General features: G+C 37.0%; 1 protein-coding gene across 6 annotated transcripts in view; it reads left to right on the forward strand.

Annotated features, from left to right (window-relative positions):
* The window catches only part of VEZT (vezatin, adherens junctions transmembrane protein), a 58,154-nt gene that overhangs the window by 25,247 nt on the left and 11,397 nt on the right, over positions 1-21,510 (forward strand). For 2 of the 6 annotated variants that reach the window (XM_068668570.1, XM_068668597.1), the window contains exons 3-9: positions 1,237-1,326; positions 3,631-3,806; positions 5,361-5,636; positions 8,844-8,993; positions 16,826-16,973; positions 20,122-20,453; positions 21,276-21,469. In XM_068668570.1, coding sequence (XP_068524671.1) covers positions 1,237-1,326; positions 3,631-3,806; positions 5,361-5,636; positions 8,844-8,993; positions 16,826-16,973; positions 20,122-20,453; positions 21,276-21,469 — 1,366 coding nt within the window. The remainder of the gene's footprint in view (positions 1-1,236; positions 1,327-3,630; positions 3,807-5,360; positions 5,637-8,843; positions 8,994-16,825; positions 16,974-20,121; positions 20,454-21,275; positions 21,470-21,510) is intronic. The other 4 variants (XM_068668574.1, XM_068668603.1, XM_068668579.1 and 1 more) reach the window with 2 other exon arrangements.

Raw genomic sequence — 21,510 nt, forward strand, 5'->3', positions numbered from 1 at the left:
TAACCACACAGCTCAATAGGTGTGTTTGGTTTTACTCTTCCTTTCCCAAACACAGAGTTAGGAGCTTATTGGAGAAATTTGTGTTGCTCTTCTCAAGCAGCTTTGAGAAGCAAGGGAGCATTTCTGTAGCTTGTATTGGAACAGGTTGTACCTGGAATCCCAGAGGTCAGAAGCTCAGCACCAGTTCCTCAGGGGAAGAGCGACCTTTCAGCTGCATGTAGTAAATTTCAATTTTACACTTCTTTTTCTCAAAAAAGAGAGTGAGAGAAAAGGAAGAAGATGATTCAATGTTAACATCCTTTATAAATCAAGGTCTATATTTCAGTTAATGATAATGTGTCTCAGCAGTTTGAAGATTAAGAGGTAGGGCCCCAGAATTCATTAAATAGATGTAAGTAAATCCTTTGAAAAATACTTCCTGTCAATGCAGTCTGAGGAAAGTGGCTGTACAATGTCTGTCAAAAACTCTGCCTTTTCCATGAAATGACTGCCAAGTGAAGCAAAATCATGCATCTACTTAATTATGATCTTTCATGCGTCGTCTTTTAGGAGGATATGTGAGTAAAACGTGTGATGACAGCAAGTCCCTCTAATTAGCGATGTTCAAAGTTAGGTTTGCAGCTCAGATCAAAGTGTGGGTTTAGGTTGCATGGGAAGCAGCGTGGAGAGAGAAGTATCTGATTGCAAGTGCTGCTGTGACAGTGCACTTCTGACACGGTTCCTTTTCCTGCCATCACTCTTCCCTGCCTCTGTTCACTCGTCCTTCAGAGTCTTGTCCTCAAGCTGTGGTGGTCCTCCAAGGAGAGGTTGTTCCTCTCCCAGTCTTTTCCTTCTGTTCAGTCTGTCAGCCATTTAACTTCACTGCTTTTTTGTTATGCTTAAGAAGAGATAAAATCTTTCACGTTGATGCAGTAGCTGCCAACCTGAGATCAAACAAATTCTAGCTGGATTTATTTTTAACATTATAGCATAACAATCCATCACACTCTGAATAGGTGGGGTTAATGAAGCTTTATTTCACAGCCTTGTGTACAGGCAAACTGAGCGGAAGCAGATGTTCCCTTAGCATACTCTGAAGTTAGGCCAAATAGAATAAGCGAAACTTCCTTACAGGTACGTGTGTTTGAGTTAACAAGGAAAGCAGATGCACAAATAAAAGAATTGTCTGTCTGTTATTTATTTTTTTTCTTTCTTCTTTTTTTTTTTTTTTAATGAAATAATTTCTGTTCCCTTCAGCAAGGCATCCTGTCAAAACTAGTTGAGTTCTTCAGAAGCTGGTTTCCTTTTCCACAATATAAGAAAGATGATGACATACTTCACAGACTGGTAAGTGATTACTTTTTTTTATTTTTTAAATTTTCTTCCCTAATCCACAGCACTTTGCCTCCTTTGTACCTTCTGCTCCAAGCACCATCTTTGGTCTCTCTTTTTTTTTTTTTTTTTTCATGTTCTAAGCGTTTTACTTACTCTTTTGGTAATATTGCTTCTAGTTTTCAGAGTCAGGGTGCCAGGCAAGTTGTTAATCTACATTGTATCTACCCCATTCACTGGAAGACACTGCAGAGACAGAAAGTCCCCAAGTGGCAGTCCAGTGACTTGCAGACACAGCTTCAGACAGAAGGCTCTAGAGCTTCATCTGATTGTTGCTTCACCACCTTTTTCACCTTGTTAGCTCAGGCGTAGCACCTGCTTGTGCAGCTCTGCCACCCCTGGACCTATCCTGGGTTATGTATTATGTCTCTGCACTTTCCACAGTGCTTTTCCATTTGGGAAAAGCAAAGCAAGCTAAGGCAACACCATTATAATGCTTCAAAGCAATGTTGTGCATTAGCAGATGACATCTTTGTAGCAGTCTGGCTGTAGAAGAGGCAAGAGCAGGCTCTGCATTACCTGTATGCCCACACTTCAGCAGTTCAGAATCAGATTGTGTGTCCATCTCCACCTGCCTCACTTGAAGTTTTATTGTCCTACTCCTAGAACATACAAGGAACTTTTAGAGCCCAAGGCAGCATGTGTGGGGTAGAACTGAAGGGTGATAGTTCTACCCCAGGTAGGTAAAAATAGTTTTATGCTGTGTTATACCTGTTCTCTGCAGCACCACGTTCTAGCCAATTCAGTCTCTAGCCTGGGGTTGGTCGAGATCTGCTTTAATTAGCATCCAGCTGTTTCAGGTTCCTAGTCTTGCTTGAAAAAGGCATTTTAGACTGTTCCAGAAAGTTCTAAAAGTTAGAAGTTTAAATTTTTTCTACTCTGATATAAAGACGATGCCTTTATATGTAGTTGGGGGGCTGGTAAGGTAGGGATTTCAATTTCTAAGAGAATTCTAGTGAGTCCAATTGCTATTGCTTCTCCCTTAATTCAAGAAGACAAAATATCCTCTGAAACCTATAATTACTGATCTTGGGTTATCTTTTTTCTTTCTATCTGTTTCTCTGTGAATCAAAGGTATTATCTTCAAAGCTTTCTTTAGCTTTAATTTCTTGAGAGGGAGACACAACTGAAGAATGTGAAAAGCATGTTTCTCCTGCTGCATTCTACAGCAGGGTACCGAAGTGACACAGGATGTGTTGGAGAAGGGCAGAGTTTCCTCTTGAACACAGCTCTGAAACAATGTTTTTTAGTAAATGTAGAACACAAGTTATCTGGAGTAACATCAATGTATGGAATTAAACATTTGACTAGCTAGAGTAAAGTTTCATAAGTAATCTCTGTACTGTGAAATTTCAAACTTCTGTTAAAAGCTTTTATTAGAGGGTTTTACAAAAATACTCTACGTCCTTCAGGCTAGTTAGATGCAAAGATGCACATGCTCATTTTGGGGTTTTGTTAGAACACTCTCAATATGAAGTGTTCTGTAATTATAGCTTGGTGCAATATGCAGATTAATATTTCAGGGGGTCTTCTCTGATTTATTTATATGTCTTCAAGATCTGCATATTGCCTTGAAGCGCTGTTACAGTAGGGGAAAAATAGCAGACGTTTATCATAGTATCACATCCATGACTAAGTAAGTCCCTGAAGTTTGCCTGAAGTTCTGTAAGTGTGAAGTCTCCAGAGGCCCACGCTGTTTCATATTTGGATTGAGCTCTCTTGGGTCACAGAATCCTGCAGAGGAGAGGACTCACAGTTTTGGTTGGGTCAAAGCCACATTGAGTCCAGCACACTGACCCTATTAAATGTCCACAGGTGACTTTTTGTTGACTGAGCCATAATCTCTCCCTTTATAATTTATTTGTTTTGTTAATGACCTAAATTATGTCATTACAAAAAAAGGTTTTCTGTTTTATTGAAGATCTTCTGATAGATATGATACCTTTCCAATCCTTTTGCAAATGTATTGGCATAACTTGTAGCATTTTACCAAATATTGTTACTGTCTAGGATCAGTGCAATACACCCTGCAAGGCTGAATTGTTAGGTAGTAAATGAATTTTTAAATTTTAACAAGCTTAAAAAAAGTGAGGAGTCTCCTGCTGATATATCTGAAATATTTTTGTAATCTTCAGGAAGAGAGAGCCGTCAGTGAAGTGTGGAGTGTCTGGGTATTTTCCTTGTTCTAATAACTTAATTTTAAGAGTTTGCATGTTCTTTACTAATACCTGTTTTTTTCTCCTGCCCGTTTGTGGTAAGGATGTCGGATTTCGATTTGACACACTCCGTACCATCCTGCAACAGGAAGTTCTGCTGCAGGAGGATGTGGAACTGATTGAGTTCCTTGACCCGAGTATCCTGTCTGCGGGGCAGTGTAAGCAACAGGAAAATGGACGGCTTCCAACACTACGCTCCCTAGCAACTCCTAATATTTGGTATTGTACCTACAACTGTATTCACTGTTAAACTGAAAAAAAATACGTTGTGTGTTCTTTACATAAAATGTAGCAATATAGTAATTGGTTTTGTGTTTGTTTTTTTTCCTCAGGTCTTTGAGTCCACTAGTCCCCACATTCATAGATAAGCATATTTTTGCCTCAGGCATTTTATTGAAAGAGTGAGTTTTAATCTGAGATAGCTACATAAACATAAATGGATACTTGCAAACTTGCCATGAGGAAAAAGTACCATGGCTGAACTCATCAATTTCTAAAGCTATACAGTGATGATTTTGAGAAATGAGTCGTGATTGTGTAGACTGAATTGGAAAGTGTGTCTTTCACTGCGGTCTTTATGAAGCACTTTAATTGTATGGGGGGCAATTAGAATTAGCTGTAGAATACTAGAAGAACAGACTACAGAATATTTAAATACAATGCATTCAGGTTAGAAGAGGCTGGTGAAATTCACCCTAGAATGCTGAAGGAGCTAGCTGCAGCAATGTCTAAACGCCTAGCACCTAAATTTGAAAAATAACAAGAATGATGGGTAGTCTGAAAGGGTCACTCAGAAATGGGTGGGAATCAGGAGATAACAATCTCTCATGACACAGGCAAGTGGTATGTTTTCATCCATATGTTAGGAAAACAGATGGAATTATTAAGATGTATTATGTCATTACTGATGTTCTCTGTCAAACAAGAACTTTTAAATCACCTTACTCCAGTGGTTTGTCTTGGTCCTAACACTATTCATTGTTTCTGTAACTGTTCAGATTATAAAGAACCCTTAAAAAATTTCTGAAATTCAGAAAATTTCTGAAAAGCTTTCAAGGGGAAGAAAACCAATATTTTTTCTTTTAAAAACTCTGGAAAAAATTAAAGTCTCCATGCCCATATCCCATCCATCTCTGTGAAGACTGTCATAATTTTACAGAACTGCAACTATAATACTACATATGAGACACTGTATATTCTAAGAGTCACTTTTTTGTAGAATTTTTCTAGGTGAAAATAACAGAGGATTTGAAAATGTCCTTGAGAAATAACTGAAATGAGATACTAGTGACTCTGGTTTTTAAAGATTTTCAAAAGCTGCCAAATCTTTTAAAATGATTATTCAAGCCATTTTATAAAAACGTGTTAAAAACTAGTGGTCTGTTGGTGTCCAAGTTAAATAAGTCAGAAACTGGAAAAAATAAAGCTGGTATTACTTGCGGGTTTTGTTACCAAAAAAAAAAAAAAAACCAAAAACAAAAGCATGCCCTTTCCTACTGCACTTTTGAACCTGGAAATACAGATATTCCTGTTCCTACCCACCCAGGCTTATAATGCTGAGTAGTCAGTTTTTTGGTTGTGGGGTTGTTTTTAAGTCATGTCTGTAAGATAAACTGACCTTTCAGAGTGGTAAATTACTTGTCTTCTCGTACCACTCGTACCACTAAAAAGCTGGCTTTTTTGGTGTTTACAGCTTGCTTAAGAAACCTACATGTACTTCCCACCTGTTTGGCCTCAGGAATCTACAGCTGATATTACCTTCTCTGTTTGCAGGGATGTCTCGCTGTTGCTTGCCTTTGTAAGTGCACTGCTTATGCTTCCTTCATGGTGGAAGGAATCGTCGTGGCTGCCGTGGGGACTAGTTCTGCTTGTGTATGCAATCTTTCGAGTGTGGGGCACATGGAGGACAGCCAAGCTGCAAATGTCCCTGCGAAAATACTGTGTCCAGCTGGAAGAAACAGTGGCAAATAGTCGAGCTTTTACTAATCTTGTGAGAAAAGCTCTACGACTCATTCAAGAGACTGAAGTAATTTCCAGAGGATTTACCCTGTGAGTCCACATTTCACTTTAATAAATTGATCCATTCAAGCCATATATTGTTTAAAAATAGTCTCATTGCACTGTCTCCTAGAACACTTTCACAAGTGAAATTGCCGGAAAGCATATTACTGAAAACTTTTCATTTGCATTAAATAGTATAATTACAGTTATGTTCACCAACATAAAAGTATGAATTCTAACTACCCATTGTTAAAACTATTTATTCTGAAGGAGAATGAAGGGTCACAAATCTGAACTGGGCATCTATGACTTTGAAAGTCTCTTGCAGTGCTGGCCATGAAATATATTAAGTACCTTGCACCAATTTAATTAGCCATTTGGGGGGATTATTTGAGAGGCTGTTTGCTTAAGGGATTTTTGTACTTTAAATGATCAAGTCCATGTAAATATGCAAGTAATCATTCTTCTTTTAGAAAACAAGATTACATGAAAATTATCAAAGAACAGTCTGAAGTAATGAGAACCAGCAATCAGCAAAGACTGTCCAGAGGTCATTTCCCACCTAAAAAAAAAAATTGCAATACCTTTCGATTCTTGCATACAATTGTTAAGATGTTTAGAGTCTTAATTTCCTCTTGAATTTGCCTCCTGTCCACTTAAGTTATGAAGGTTTTCCTAGTTATTTAGCTCTTTAGGTAATTTAACTATTTGGGTTATTTTTTTATTTTTATTTTTTTCTGTGTGAAAGGACATAGCATGTGTTCAGTGTGTGCAATGACCCCAAAACCAACAAGCCTGTTCTCATTGCCAGCTATCCTTTTCTGTGGTAGCAACCTATTGCTAGAAATGTGCCTGTGTCAGTTAGACATAAGGTTAAAGGAGGTGGGAAATGCCAGCAACTAAAATCCAGCTGACTTTTTCTAAAACCAATAAAAAGTTCTGTGCACCACAAGGTTGTTTGTTCCTGCTAGACCAGCTGCTCTGTTCTCAGGTACATGTTGGTACATGCAAGATTGAAACTGTAGACTTTGCATTATGAATTAATTTTCGAGCTTGAGATGCTTTCAGTATGCTTTGTAGAAGCATACTTGTTTTATTCTCCCTTTGGAATGCATAAGCACATCTTCAGTCTGCCTAGCTATGTTTTTTTTTTTGTTTTATTTTCTGAAGAAACATATAGTTAAGCAATAGGCAGTCTTATCTTTGCAAATGGGTTCTTAAAAGAAATTATTGTTAGGGCTTGTCCAAATTACAGATGAGAAAACATTTGGATTTTTTCCTAAGTTTAAGCAAACGAACTTGTGGTCAGTGTCAAAATTGCTGGTGCCTTGTTCTTTTACTACATATCTTAGATAACAGATTAACAAAAACCAGACTGGTCTTTAAGCTGGTGCTTGATCTCAGCCCCTTTACTTAAAACTCTGGCAAGCTTTTCAAAAGATTGAGTATGGATGGAGTGGGAGAAGTCAGCCTGTGTCAGCAATCTCATTGGAATAATTGTCCAGTATGAAGAAGTCAGAGTCATAGAGGTTTGGGTTTGTTTTAGTTTGGATGAAGTTCGAACTCCAGAGTGTCCTTTTCTGCATCCATATATGTAAGAGATGCTGCTTCACAGAGCACCATGAAGTTCTTTGCTTGACAAAATGCTTCATGTATGATCCAAAAAAACTAGCTCTCCTTTCTTCTTTTCCTGAATTTCGCTACAACAAATCTTAGAAGAACTCAGTTTGGTATGTTCACCAGTGGTAACCTTGTCGAAGTCTTGATGCTTGTTCAGGGAAAATCTTATGGCAGTAGAAATGGTTGCACCTGAAAAGTTAATGAGTATGTTGTTTTACATCTTGGAAAGAATGGGTTTTTCAACCAGGTAGTACAGCACCCATTCCATGATGCGTATGCTGCTGTTTAAATATACTGCTAGCTTAGCAGAGTCTGGACTGTGCAGTAACTGTGTCACAAATGGAAAGATACTGAAGCTGACGGTTAAATAATATTGAGTCCAGATTTTGGCTAGCTGTACTTAGCTAAACTGTGCTATAGCAAACCCAGGTCTGCAGATTCAGCCTTACGTTGTTTTCCACAGCTATTTTTTCCTCTCTATTTCTATCTCTGTTAAGATGGAAATAGGCTAGATAAAATAGTTATCAGTGCAGGAACACGCTCGTCTTTCCAGGTTCCCACTATGCTATTCCCTTTTATGTGACTGAAGATGTGAAATTACCTTGTTGCCTGAGCAATCTGAGCAAGGTGAGAGCAAAAGCAGGCTCCAGTCCCCAAACAATTCGTCACTTACTGACCACACTATGTCCATTTCTAAGTTGGTTCTAGTAAAAACAGTGCCAGCAGGTAGAGAGGGTGAACTGTCCACTATTTTCAGTGTTGCAGTCATAGGTTTGGCATCAAGACTGTGCATGAACAGAAATAACTAATATTTTTTTCCTTTATCTACGGCTTAGTGTTACATGAACATACTTAATGTTTATGCAATTCACAATTCAGTTTATTTCCAGATTAGGCAATTTCTTACAATTCTAGAGCTATTTTGAAGTATAGTCAAATAAGTAAGTGTCATAGTTTCTTTTAAATTGTATATTCACCTGAATATATGAATACCAAATCGTATTTTCAAATTTGCTGATTTAATTACATATATTTAATGTGTTTACCTGTCTTGGCTTCCACAAAACACTGCTGTCATTCATTGCACAATTGGTAAAAGCTATTTCCCCACTTAAATGATATTTCTGTTGACCTAGAGAAGAATTCTGCAGGGATGGCTTGAAAGAAAATAGTTTTTTACATGGAAAACAAAAAATAGTAGCACATTTTTTCTGAAAAAAAATAGTTTAAAGAGCAAATTTGTGTATAAAGAGGTGTATGTTAAATATCTGCATGTTAAAATTTCCAAAACTTATACTGGACATGTAACAGTTTTGTATCAGAAATAATGTTGTGGCCTGCTTACGTTTAGTATATTCATTTTGAACACTTTGGAGAAGACAAATGTCCTCAGGAGTTTTACCATGGCTCAGATGAGAATGGAATCAGGCTGCCTAGTGAGGAGTCCTATCTGCTTATTTTAAGATTTTGATTAAATAAGTCATTGATATGACAGATTTTTTTTATTTTCTTTTGCTGTCATAGCTACTGAGCAATTTGAAAAGGTTTCTAAGTAATGGAATGAGAAAATTGATGTACTGTCTTTAAAAATACTTTAGGACATCTGTACAGTTGTATCACATTTTACTTTTCAAGTTTGCTTGACAGGGTCAGTGCCGCTTGCCCATTTAATAAAGCTGGACAACATCCTAGTCAACATCTTATTGGTCTCCGGAAAGCTGTTTATCGATCTGTCAGAGCCAACTTTCGAGCTTCAAGACTGGCTACTCTATACATGCTGAAAAAATATCCTTTTTGTAAAAAACAACAACAACAAAAAAAGTTCAGTTATTCCATTAATGCTGCCCACCTGTGGTTGTGCCAATGTTTAGAGTTGGCATGTCTAGAAACATATAATCTAATTACATATCTAAATGAAATAAAGGAAAGGTAGCATAGTAAATTTGGGCTTATGCTTGGTTTGGAACAGTCTTAATTTTTTCTTTTTTTTTTTTTTTTTTTTTTTTTTGCACTGTGCAATGTGAGATAAAATCCTATATACTGAAAACATTGTTCTAATTATTGATGCCCATGCCTCTGGTGCAAGTACTGAAGTACTTCAGAGTCCTTTGGGATTTCGTTTTTTAATTATTTTTAGCTATCATCTTCCCTTGCACGAAAATAACCTTTCCTCTGACTGATGAGCCCATTCACTCATTGTCCCCATGTTCAAAGATAAGTTGATTTTCTGTTTCAGACAAGCTGGGTGAAAACTCTCGTTACAATAATTAGCCAAAGGGCACGTTTAAGAGTGAGGAGTTTCTACCCTGAACCAAACTAGAACACTTGGTTCAGATTTGACTTTGTGAAGCAGCATCTACATTTCCTCAGTCAGTTGTATACTTTCTTTAATGGTGTTAGCATTTCAAGACTGTTTTACTATGTTTATTGCACTACATAGGAAATAAAAATGCCTTCACCCTCTATTTTAGCAAAAAATAAAACAGACATGTCTCTTATCTGAGAAACTTCATGTAGGGAAAAAAAAAAGCTGCTGTTAATGCAATTGTTGAAAATCTGTCATGACAAATAACTTGTTTTGCCTTCCTGAAACATCCTCGATTAATATTGAATAATAGCATGTGACACAGGCACACACAAAGCTGTGAGAGCATGCATTCACTCTGAAGGAAATAAGTGTTTATTTGCAAAGTAGTAACTCATGTAGGCATCCTCGTTCTCAGCTCAAGGCTTAATTCTTAGCACTGAGGATTAAGGTGTGCTGGCGACATAAAGGAAAAAAAATTGACTAGTTCAAACATGTTGATAGAGGCAACTGGTACCTAGCTTGGCATTAATAAAGAATTGTTTCTAAAAGCACAGGAAGGGATTTGAAAATGGGATCGGTGGACATGGCTTTCACAAATATCATCCAGCATGAAGAAAGGAAATCTAGTAGTTGCTATGAAAATGTGTGTTGATTTGACTGTGGAGGTTACAGGTGCAAGGAACATTGGTGTGAATTAGACAGTCCACTAGTTTTCTAACTGCTAAGCTTCTTGGAATGGCTTCTTAATTAAGGAATACAAGAGAAGAAAGTCTCTTGTTTCCTTTGGATTATTTGACATTTGCATCTGTTTTTGAAAGATCTTTGAGATGGAAGTTACATTATACCAAATTATCATGTAGCTATCGTGGTAGGAAGACCAGCAAAAATAAATGGTGAAAAATATATTTAAACTTTATGTGCACAGTTCTTTGACAAATGGAAAGATAAACATTCTTTAGAAGCGTTATACGTGCTGAACATAGTGGAAAAAAGAGTGGCAGAGTGGAAAAAAGAGTTAAGATGCAGACTTGGTCAAATCAGCAGTGCTTGTAAACTGAAAGCAGGGAATTTAAATGTGAGGAAGGTGGGTAAATGATTCCTCCTCCCCACCAAAATAATTAAGAGCAGTTTTAAGGTAGTTTCCAGTTGTCTTAATTTGTAGTTTTCCCTGCATATCATGAATGCCTGAAAATGCTCCGTGTACTATATGGGCGTTGATGGCAAGGAGCATCTTTCACATAGATTGCACTGCCTTGTGCAATTAAATAGAACGTTTACACTGGAGGGGCCAAAGATGCCTTCACGTCAAAAGCATTCGCACCTGCCAGTTGTGACAACTTTAATGCTCTTGTCCATCATCGTGTCGTTAGCACAAATGTGGCCTACAGCAAAGAGAAGGAGGAACTGGAGAGATTAAATAAAGGCGTAAGGCAATAAACTGAAGGAAAGGAATGTTGATAAATTAAAGGAAAGCAACTTCCACCCAAAGTCTGGAAAAGAGATCCCACTTCTGACTTCTGTGGTTCTTTTTAGTAAGTTCTGCTTTGTGCAAAATCAGATTTTCCCAACTTATACTCCTCTAGGGTTATCTGAATATGATGAATTTCTGTTTGAAAGGTGCTTTTTCTGAGCACTATGAAAGATATGAATCCAGTAACACTATTAATCAACAAAACAAAAAACAAAAATTTGAGGAAAAAAATAGAGAAAAAATCCAAATGTTCAATATTTGGAACAATTTTATATATTTAGAATTAATAATAGAGAAAACTTTTTTCCTGATTAATCATAATACTGTTTAATATTTTTTTAAGTGTTTTACTAGATATTAGTTTGTGTCTCTGTAGTGGAGCAGATGTATCTGTATTTATGCAAGTGAAAAACTGTGTGTTTTTTTTTGCTTGAAACATTTTTCACTAGAAATTCAATATGTGAAATGCCTCCTAGTCCCAAGGACGGTAAAACTTGAGTCTTCCCAGCTAATATACTAAGGATCAAAGGTTAGTGCCATTTTAATAGATGACATTATTCTTTAGGGTCATTTTGTTCTTTATAAAATAAGGAAGTAGTAATTTCTTGAGAGCATAAGCAAATAAACAGTACATGCAATGTGAGAGTTCGTCATGGGGGAAGAGAGATAACACTGAAAATTTGTTGGCTGATTGGCCACAGCACTTTGATATGAGAATTAATGGATATTAAAATAGAACTGGATCTTCACATGATATAAATGCTCACCATTCATCTTCTTCCACAGCGTTGTATCCATTGACATCATTTGAGGATGTGATCCATTATGTTTTCTTCTGCTGTACCAACCTTTTAATATTGCTGTCTGCTTTTCTTTCATGAGAGTCTGACACTGAAATAAGATGTTTCAAAAACAAAGAAGTCAGAAAAGAGCCAAGCTTTGCAGCCTGTCAATGGGAAATAATTTTCTATATTAGAGTTTACTTTCCTTGGTTGACAGTATTCAGTTGATATCATTCCATGGGGATGATGATTGTCATTCAACAACAGTGGTGAATCTCTGACTCCAGAGGTCATTTTTTAGGTGATGTCTAGTTATCAAAATAAAGTCACAGTCACAGTCTAGGTCCTCTGTGTGGTTCAGTGGCTACAAAAGGATAATAATGTGCAGAATGCCCCATTTTCCTTCATCTTTGTCTTTCTTATAATGAACCTTGAAAACTGAGACAGAATTATCGTACATCTGGTGATAATCGTTGCCTTAAGACAATAGCTCTTGAACAAAGACATGTCTATTATGACATAAAATGGTTAAAGTAATACAGAAAATGATACTAAATTCACTAATGTAGTAGAAGACTACAATTTAAAATAAGTTTTCATTTAAAGCATTCTTATGTGTTCAGAACTTACTAGAAATACTTGTAACTGAAGTAGGTTGTTACATACACTTTAATGTATTTCATTATTTCTGAAATAAGCCTCAAATTCATACTTTGAATCAGTAAGACTAATGCTATTGGAAGCCAAAGAGAAGCTGCTTTAAACCTTAGGCACTTGCTTTACATCTAACTTAGAAACAAGGACGGGTACATACCTGAGCGGCTGAGCTGGTGGCTGTTGGGCTGAGTTTAAAATTTGCTGACCTAAATATTGATCTTAACTGTAGACATAAGTGACTGAAAGGTAAAAATAAATGATTAAATACACCTTAAATGATAAGGTATATGTTGATCTGTGCTAATCCATTCACTGTAGCTTTTATACCCATCAGTATTATTTCTACTGTTTAAATATTTGTGTCAAATTAGGCTTTTATGGTAAAGTATATCTCAAATGAGTAAGAGGGAGATCTGTCTGAGGAAGTTGTTACAGAGAATTAAAAACCTTAATTCACAGCTTTACTATGGAAATACAAATAGGCAATACAAATTGCACAAACCTGATACGTTATTGTTACTCACTTCAGTAGGACTAGAAGTTTGGTAGTATTTGCTTGTGGCCAGTATGCCACTTTTTAGCTCATTTCAGTGAATGGAATAAATTAATATCTTCCTAATTAAAATTTGTTCCCATGTCAAATAGAAAAAAATATATGATTGTACTTTAGCTTATACCAGGTGTTTCTGTCAGACTCATGGACCAGTAATATTTCATGGGATGGATTCTTTACATTTCATGGGAAGTGACAGCTGTGAACTTGCAGAAACAATTCGGTGTTTTCTCCTGCCATCCTTACTCTGAGTTGTTCATATCAGGAAGAGTACATGGAACAGTACATTGCTCAAAGTCACAGAAGAAAAGAGTATTTCGCCTTTAATGTGGAAAATAAGGGTATAGCAGGATGCAATGGTTGAAAGCTTAAGCTAGAAATTAGATATTTTGGGTTGAGTATTTACAGGATGTTATGCAAACTAGTCAGTAGTAGCGCAGCAAATCTCTGCACTATACTCCATTGAACTGTGTAATAACTTGGAGGTAATATGTCAGTCAGTGTGCCAGTCGTTTAATATTTTTATGCTTAAGAGCATTGTGGGTTCTGCATCATAAGAATCTATGGTTTATGCACTGATTTAATTATACTCAGGCTGGATGGAGGAAATTGTGTAGCTTGTGTTACTGGATGATGTTAACAGTCTAATTCTCAGCTGATGGAAGATGGTGTGGTACTCCATTTCCATTCAACTCACTTGATAGATAGGACCTGGGAGTTTGACCATATAAACTCAAGCAACTTTAATTTTGTTGTAAGTGTAAGGCCTTCTCTGATTTTTGGGTGGAGCTGTGTGGAGCCAGGAGTTGGACTTGGTGATCCTTGTGAGTCCCATCCGACTCAGAATGTTCTATGATTCTGTGATTCTAATATTTCTAAATTGAATGGTGTCTCATTATGGTGTAGTGAATATAAAATCCATTCTGTGTGTTTGAGATGCACTGAGCTTGGGAAAACTTGTAAATGTGCTCCTTGTGAATCTAGTAAAATTTGTTCCTTCTCCTCTGTAAAACGGTTAGTTATTGCTTCATGAAATGTTAGAAAAACACTTTTTCGTTTGGGAGAGAGAGTTTGCACAGGATAACCTCACACAAGCTAAATATATATAATTGTAGTGTCCTTGGATTGTAAGAGCCTAAATCAGAAATCCACTTCTGGAAGGTCTAAGCAAAGATGCATGAGAATTTTTCAGTTAGATGGTTTTCTGTTGACCAGCCAGTTCATCACATGCTTTGCTCATCCCTTCCAGCGGGTGAGAATTTTATGAGAGAGCAACTTGGGTTTCTTAGGAATACTTTGAGGCCATCATTAGATCTTTAGAAGAGGATGTGCTTTTGAAGAGCAAAGTACTAATATGAAATTGTTGTGTACGTGGGTACATTAGTACTGTTGCTTTTTATTAAGATGAGCCTCCTGGCAGAGGTTACATATTCATTGTACAGATATTTTATTTTGGATGTGACAGTTTCTTATTAAGTAGCTTTGTCTTCCCTTGCTCCAAGCTTATAAGGAGTATAAGTTGAACAGATGAATAAAGTATTTCCTCAAAGACAGAAACATTTAAGTTATGTAAGTTTATTTGCTTGCATCTTTTTAGCTAATCTCTCAATGTGAATAAAAAGACATCTTAGGTTTAGATCAAAGTGCATTAAGGAAATACATGTATATTCTTAACAAAAATGATTGGAAGTAAGAGGACAAGGCAGGAGACATGGGAGTTTGGTGGGAATCCCTTGCTGAGATGTACTGAGGATAAATGGCTCATTTGGTCAAACCACCCATTTGAGAGGTTCCTTATGATTTTTAGCATGATTTCATGAAAATCAACATGCGTTCAAACTGCTTTTTGAGATCATTGTGTTTTGGAAATGCCTTGTTGCAGGAGAAAGATTATCACAGAATAGTATCAGCCTCTAGGATAATTGGTCCTGAAGGATTTTGACCTGATTTTGCAATCTCTTATGGAGTTAACATCCTCATCCCCTGTGCTCCATCTGCTGGGCACGCTGTCAGGTTAATTTAGAAGAGCTGACCCAGCCGCCACTGTGTGACAACAGCAGCTGGTGACAACACCATGTTGTGTTCCTGAGTCATTTGCATTGCTTCAACCTGCAATTGCATTGCAGGTTTTCACCTGCATTCGTGCTTCTGGAGGACACTTAAGAGGCTTCTTTCTTCCTGGACTTTTGGGAGGAACTGGGGAGAAATGTATTTGTTTGTTCAGAGCCCAGAGACATAGTATTGCTGTTTCCTGAGGCACAAAAAATTCACTTCATGCACTGTTCTTCTGCTCAAGTGATAAATATTTTCTTCAGCAAGTTGAATCCTATGAGAGCTTAGCAGGTGGAAAATTTGGGAGTGAAAGTGGGTGGAACTTGTCCAACTAATCTGATTTCTGGGGAAGCTACAAGAGACAAGTACTTCTAGTGGGCTTTATGTGACCCAAGAGATGAGAGTATTCAGTTTGTAAATCAAAACATAGAGGAAAATAACATAGTTTAAATTAGAAGTATTTTCATGAATGCTTTGCAATTTCTTTTATTTTCCTTTGGAACAAAGGTGTACTTGTGACGATAAGTCATAAATTATTTTTAAAGCAAATCTTACTGTTTTTTGACTAGATATTTATTCTCACTTTACAGAAATCTTGAACTGTCCCATCTCCTCTTTCCCCAGCATAAGGTTTACTTAAAATCAGCACCATTCTAAAAGAAATGCTGCCTAGTCTATGGATTGTTTTTATCTGTTCCTCTGGCATTAGAGTCATATTATGCTTGTTTCCTATTTTTTAAGCATTTCACCACAGTTTGAGGGTTGCAAAGGTACGTATTTTTAAATAGTAAAAAAATTACCACATGGGTTTTAAGATTCATCAGCAGAAAAGTGCTATTGAAAGACTTGACTTTTTTTCTTGTACTTATATTTTTATGTGTGAATAGGTAGGTCTGTTAAAATGCATATTTACTGAGATTTCTCAGGCGAACAGCTCTGTATATATCATTAAGAATTATCAAGATTGGGGCCTAAATTAACTAAGCTACTTTGTAAACTAGGTAACGAGGCATGGTGATCAAAGCCATGCTCCATCAACTTCCTTAGCTAATTACTCCATAAAATGTCAAAGTCACTGCTGACACACAGAGCAAAGTGATGGGAATATTAGCACACATATTCTCACAAAATATGTTAAAGATAATTGAGCTTTGGCTGTAGGAAACCTTACTGTGTCTGGGAATTTTGGTATTGAATTAACTGTATAACAATTGGGAGCTGCTCTTCTTCATGGTAATATCTGAAATACCAAGGAACAGTTATTGCAAAGGTCTCCAAGCAGTCCATCCACAAGCAGGACTTGCAGAGAATTCCTGCAGTTGTCCTGAGTTTGGCCTATAACATAGGCTACATTTGAAACTCCAAATTGCACAAATGTTGTCTTCCTCTCTCATCTGTTATAATGATTTCTGTTGTGAGATTGACATGATCTAATTGTTGGGAATTTGCTAATTGAAGCTAAAGCAATCTAACTTGAAAGGAATGTAGGGATTTTCATCAATATGTTTTCATTTGTCTCTTTTTAGGTAATTGTATTTAGTGTGTTATTAATATTATCATATTATTGGATGTTTAGTCAAGGTCTTATCTCATCCTTCTCTTAGCCTTTAAAACCTGTGCTATGAAGAAAGTTTGGAAGAAGTTCAATTAGAAGTTCAATTTGGGTTCAACTAAACAGGGATTATGTGTTCTTTCATGTAAATTACCAGAAATAAGAAACCTTGTTAGCTGTTTTTATGCCTTTTGTTTTTAATGCAAAAGTTGCTTTGCTACCCACCTTAACTCTGGCTAAACCTACCCGCTGAACTCTGAGAGCGACAACGTGACCAGCTACATCTGTGTAGTCCCTTTCAAGGAGCTGGGTCTGGGACTGAGCGAAGAGCAGGTGTCTGAAGAGGAGGCACACAATCTCACAGATGGCTTCAGCTTGCCCGCCCTCAAGGTAATCTCTCCTAGATGAACAGGCACATCCACGATGGCTCAGCATGATTTTTTTTTTAATTGTCACGAGGCCATTTGGTTTGTGTATACTAGCCTGTAGTAACACAGTCAACTGAGGAAGGAAGTAAAATTTGTCTCATATCATGTGTTTCTACATGTATTGGCATTACGTGATTTCTTTTTGCATGTATTTGAAGAGAAGTTGCACAATACAACATGAGGATTTTCTGCTGTCAATCATACAAATTCAAGTCAGTGTTTTATAATCAGCTTGATCAACCTTCTCCTTAAACCTGAGCTTTTGTTCTTTGATTTCACATGATTCCAGACAAATAAAATAATTTCCAGGTTTGTACTTAAATCTTTTTAATTAATCGCTTGACTTTGATAAAAAGAGAGACATCCAAAGATGTAAATTAGTTGTAATTGTCAAAGGGAATAGATGCATTTGGCTACACAGAGAAGTATAAATCTGGGCCCCTGCTGCCATGATCCTGTGAAGTTCTTTGATCTTTGAAAAGATGTTTAACTGAGCAGAATGACAATCATTTAATGGCCTTTTTAATCTATTTTGTTTTGAGATGTTAAGTATTTTTAATGTGCTTGAGTAAATGTTCGCAATTAGATCTAATTTGAATGCAAACCTTCTGTGCTCTAGTGGTTCTGTGCCTAGGCAGTTCCATTGTACTCTTTTTTAATGGAAAATTCCATTATTATGTGACTTCTTTGTTTTTATGAGGTTGGCTCTTGTTGCATTTTATTCACGTAATTTCTATGCCTTGATTTCTTTTCTCCTGACCGTAAATGGTACCAGCATTAGTAGTTGCAAAGCTTTGAGGTTTTGTCTAATTGGTTGTAAGCTATGTGCTACATCAGATGTAAGTTTGGGGGATTTTTTCTTGCCTTTTAATGAGCTGAACTTCTAATTACAGTCACGCAAGCCGACTTACCCAGTTCTTTTTAAGCTCAAGAAGTCAATTAGAGTTGCCCAAGCTTGTAAACTAAGACTTTGTTTACTTGCAATTTGCAGTAATTTCACTGAAATCTGTTTTAATTAAACTGGATGGAATACTTTCTGGGTAGAGTTAAACTCACAACTAGAAATCGGAATTTGCCTTAACTGGTGACAGTGGTGAAGGCTGGGTGTGGTGTAGTTGAGTCAAGCTAAATTAACGTAAATCTAAGCAGATTTGTACTGTAGTAACAAAATAGTTAGATAACCTTGGGGCATATTTGTATTGTGAGCCCAGGATCTACGTGTAGTCCTCTTTATTTTTATTTATTTATTTATTTATTTATTTTTGCCTTTGAGAGCACTTTCCGTTATTTTAAAATGCAGGTAAAATACAGACATGTATCAGATTTGGTGAATATTTTTATTTTCGTTCAAGCCCATGCCTAGGCAATGTGACCAGTGTAGCCTATGTGTTTTGGCTACCTTGTCCTTGAACTAAACCAGTTTAAAGAGTAAAATTTTTTGGCTTGATAATAAATACTGGTCCAAGCTGTGAAGACCAGTTGGATGTTTTGTGTGAAGTCTGAATACAGATAAAGATCATCAAAATTTATGGCTAGAACAAACAATTTTCAACCCTAAATACATCTGGAATTTCCTTTTCTCTCATCCTTTGTACCTTTTTTCAGGTGGAATTTGAGTTGTTGTTTTCATTTCCTGAAGTTCACTACTTTTGTGTGCTACCTTTTTACTGCTTTTGCGTTCTGTCTGGAGGAAGGGTTTAGTTGTCTTTTGTGTGCGTTATAACCTGAGCTCTTGACTCTTTATCCAAGGTACCACACCTTCAGAGACACTTAGGTAATTCCTGCCAATTTGTTTGCTTCCTCCAACCCCTGCTTTCCTAACCTCACTTGGCTTGTGGTGGTTTTTTTTTGTTGCTGTTGTTTTTTAACACCCAGCCAAACCATTCTTGCATGTGTGCTCTTCATTCAGTTCATCTCAAACTGTTATTTCTTCTCATAAACATGTTTTTTTAATTGATATTTTTTTCCTCCTGGAATATTTTTTCACTTCACATCCAGGTGTTTTGATACATCCTTGGGTATATCTGACCGCGTTGATCTGAAGACATTTAACTTTTTTTGAGTTACTGTTTTGAGTGTTTTGCTCTTGTTCTGTACTGAAAAAAAATGTTACTTGTCAATAGTAGTAAGAGTGCAAAGTTTTCTATATCTCATTGCAAGTCCTGTAGATTGAAAAAAAAAAAATCTGAACAAGTATTTGTTAGCCTTATTCCATAGCAGAGAAAAGGCCATGGTGAGTAATTGCTTTGTCTTCCTCAGTCTGGAATGCTTGGGAATAGGTTTCAGACTACACCTTGTTTTTAGATGAAGTTGATCCTTGTTAATAAGGACTGATATTGCAGAGTAAAGTGTCATAACCTATCCTTTTATTTTAGAGGTATAAGATGCTACTGTTTTGTCATAGTCTACAAAGCCGATGGTCTTCCATAAACAAAGAACAGTTGTGTTCATTGCATTTGAAGTGGAAGTTTCTGAGAAACCAAAGTTTGGGGTTTGCTTGTTCCAAGTTGCCTGACCTCTTTTGTACCATATATAATATTGTGAATTGAATCATCTCTTCACATAGTTTTGGGTCTTTCCCTCCCTTAATGGCATTGGTGACGTTTCTCACTTTGGCTGAAAAAAAAAGTAAGTTAGCAGCTCAGCTTTCTCCAGAAGTAGAATGGCTTTTGTTGGAGTACAGTGCAATCAGACTCGTGCTTAAAGGCTGGGTGTGGGCCAAGGCAGTAGTTAGTAGGTAGATCATAAAACTGATAGCTTGATGTTATAAAAGAGAAAATGCCTTTGGTGCCACTGGAATTTTGGCTGCTATTTGTAAGCTGTAGGGTATTTGGAGATTATAGCAAATAATGAGACTACCTGGCGAGAATATGAAATTGTAGGTCTCTGACAACCTTTTGAACATAATTGCATATAATGGACTTCATGAAAGACTTAACAGTCACCTAAGGTTCACAAGATCTGAACTCACATGGTCCGGGATACCCTTCAAAAACGTGAAGCGGATTTTCTCAGTTTTTCAGAGCTGCTGCGGTGGGCCGAGGAATGTTTTTGCACTCTGTATCTGTACATTCATTTTGGCAGCTGGCTAACCTCACCCTGTTTTACAGGTTCTGTTTCAGCTCTGGGTAGGGCAGAGTTCAGAATTCTTCAGGAGGCTGGTACTGCTCCTCTCGCCAGCCAATGCGTCCCCCAAGCCCTTGATCTCCCCTGAACGGTTGCCTCATCATATCTTGTCTGATGTGACTCAAGGCCTACCTCATACACATGCTGCCTGCTTGGAGGAGCTAAAGCGAAGCTATGAGTTTTATCGGTACTTTGAAACTCAGCATCAGTCAGGTTTCGAGCGGCCAACCAGGACAAAGCAGAAGTCGAGGGAGTTGAACAGCCTTCAGACAGCAGTACGCAGCTTGCAGCTTCATCTCAAGGCACTGCTGAATGAGTAAGTTTACACATGAATTAGGAGAAGGTGCCTGTGGGAAGAAGGCCTCTAACTCAAGTTCTCTGAGTTGTCAGTTTATATCCCAGATTAGAAAGAAAAAACGCAGATACCTTTAGTCACTGCAAGTAATTCATGCCTCTTCTGTTCATAATTGATTCTACTGAAGATGTCGGTTTCCAAGGCACTCGCTCCACTTTAAAAGACGTTATTTGACAGTAGAATTCTCTCAACAGTGCTTAAAAGAGTATTTCACCACTTACATTCTCATGCTCTGCCTGTTGCTGTGTCTGAGCTTTCAGCTACGTCACCTACTAGGTGTATCTTCACATACAGTTGAGTTAAAGAGCCTTGGTTCAATGTGGAATCTGATATTGCGTCCTGGTTATTCATTAGATATCTGGAGACAAAATCGAAGTGAATCAGTGCATTAATATGTCTTTGCTTTTGTCACTTCCCTGAAAAAAAAACAATAAACATCTTTCATTGATTTTGTAACATACCAAATGCTATAGAAGTTTGGCGCATAGTAACTACATAGCAAATATTTTTAAAGTGTCATCACTGTCTTGGTGAAATAGTTGAAACTGTTCTACACTTTTAATCTTACTTCTAAGAATTACTGTAATGAGTGTAGGTGAACAGTGTATCTTGATGTGGAGAAAGGGATATTATTTTTAAAACTGTGGGGCATCTTAGAGGAGTTGGCTAAGCTAGATCTTGAGAAGCTGAAGAAAATAACATGATATTGATTAGATTAAATACTTGAAGAATGGTAAAGTCAAATATTTATTATTATTTATTTTTGCTCATTTTATTACTTAGGGTAATAATTCTTGAGGATGAACTTGAAAAACTTGTTAGCACTAAGGAGACGCCTGAATTGACAACGGAAGCCCATCAGGTTCTGGAACAAAAACTAAAGTTTATTCAGCCTCATATGCAGGCAAGCAACAGCTGCTGGGAAGAAGCCATTTCTCAGGTGGAAAAAATGAGTGGAAAAAATCCAAATAAAAAAGGTAAATATGAGAGTTTAATTTGGCAACTAATGGAATACACA

The sequence above is a fragment of the Anas acuta genome, chromosome 1 (assembly GCF_963932015.1).
Source record: "Anas acuta chromosome 1, bAnaAcu1.1, whole genome shotgun sequence".
Lineage (NCBI taxonomy): Eukaryota > Metazoa > Chordata > Aves > Anseriformes > Anatidae > Anas > Anas acuta.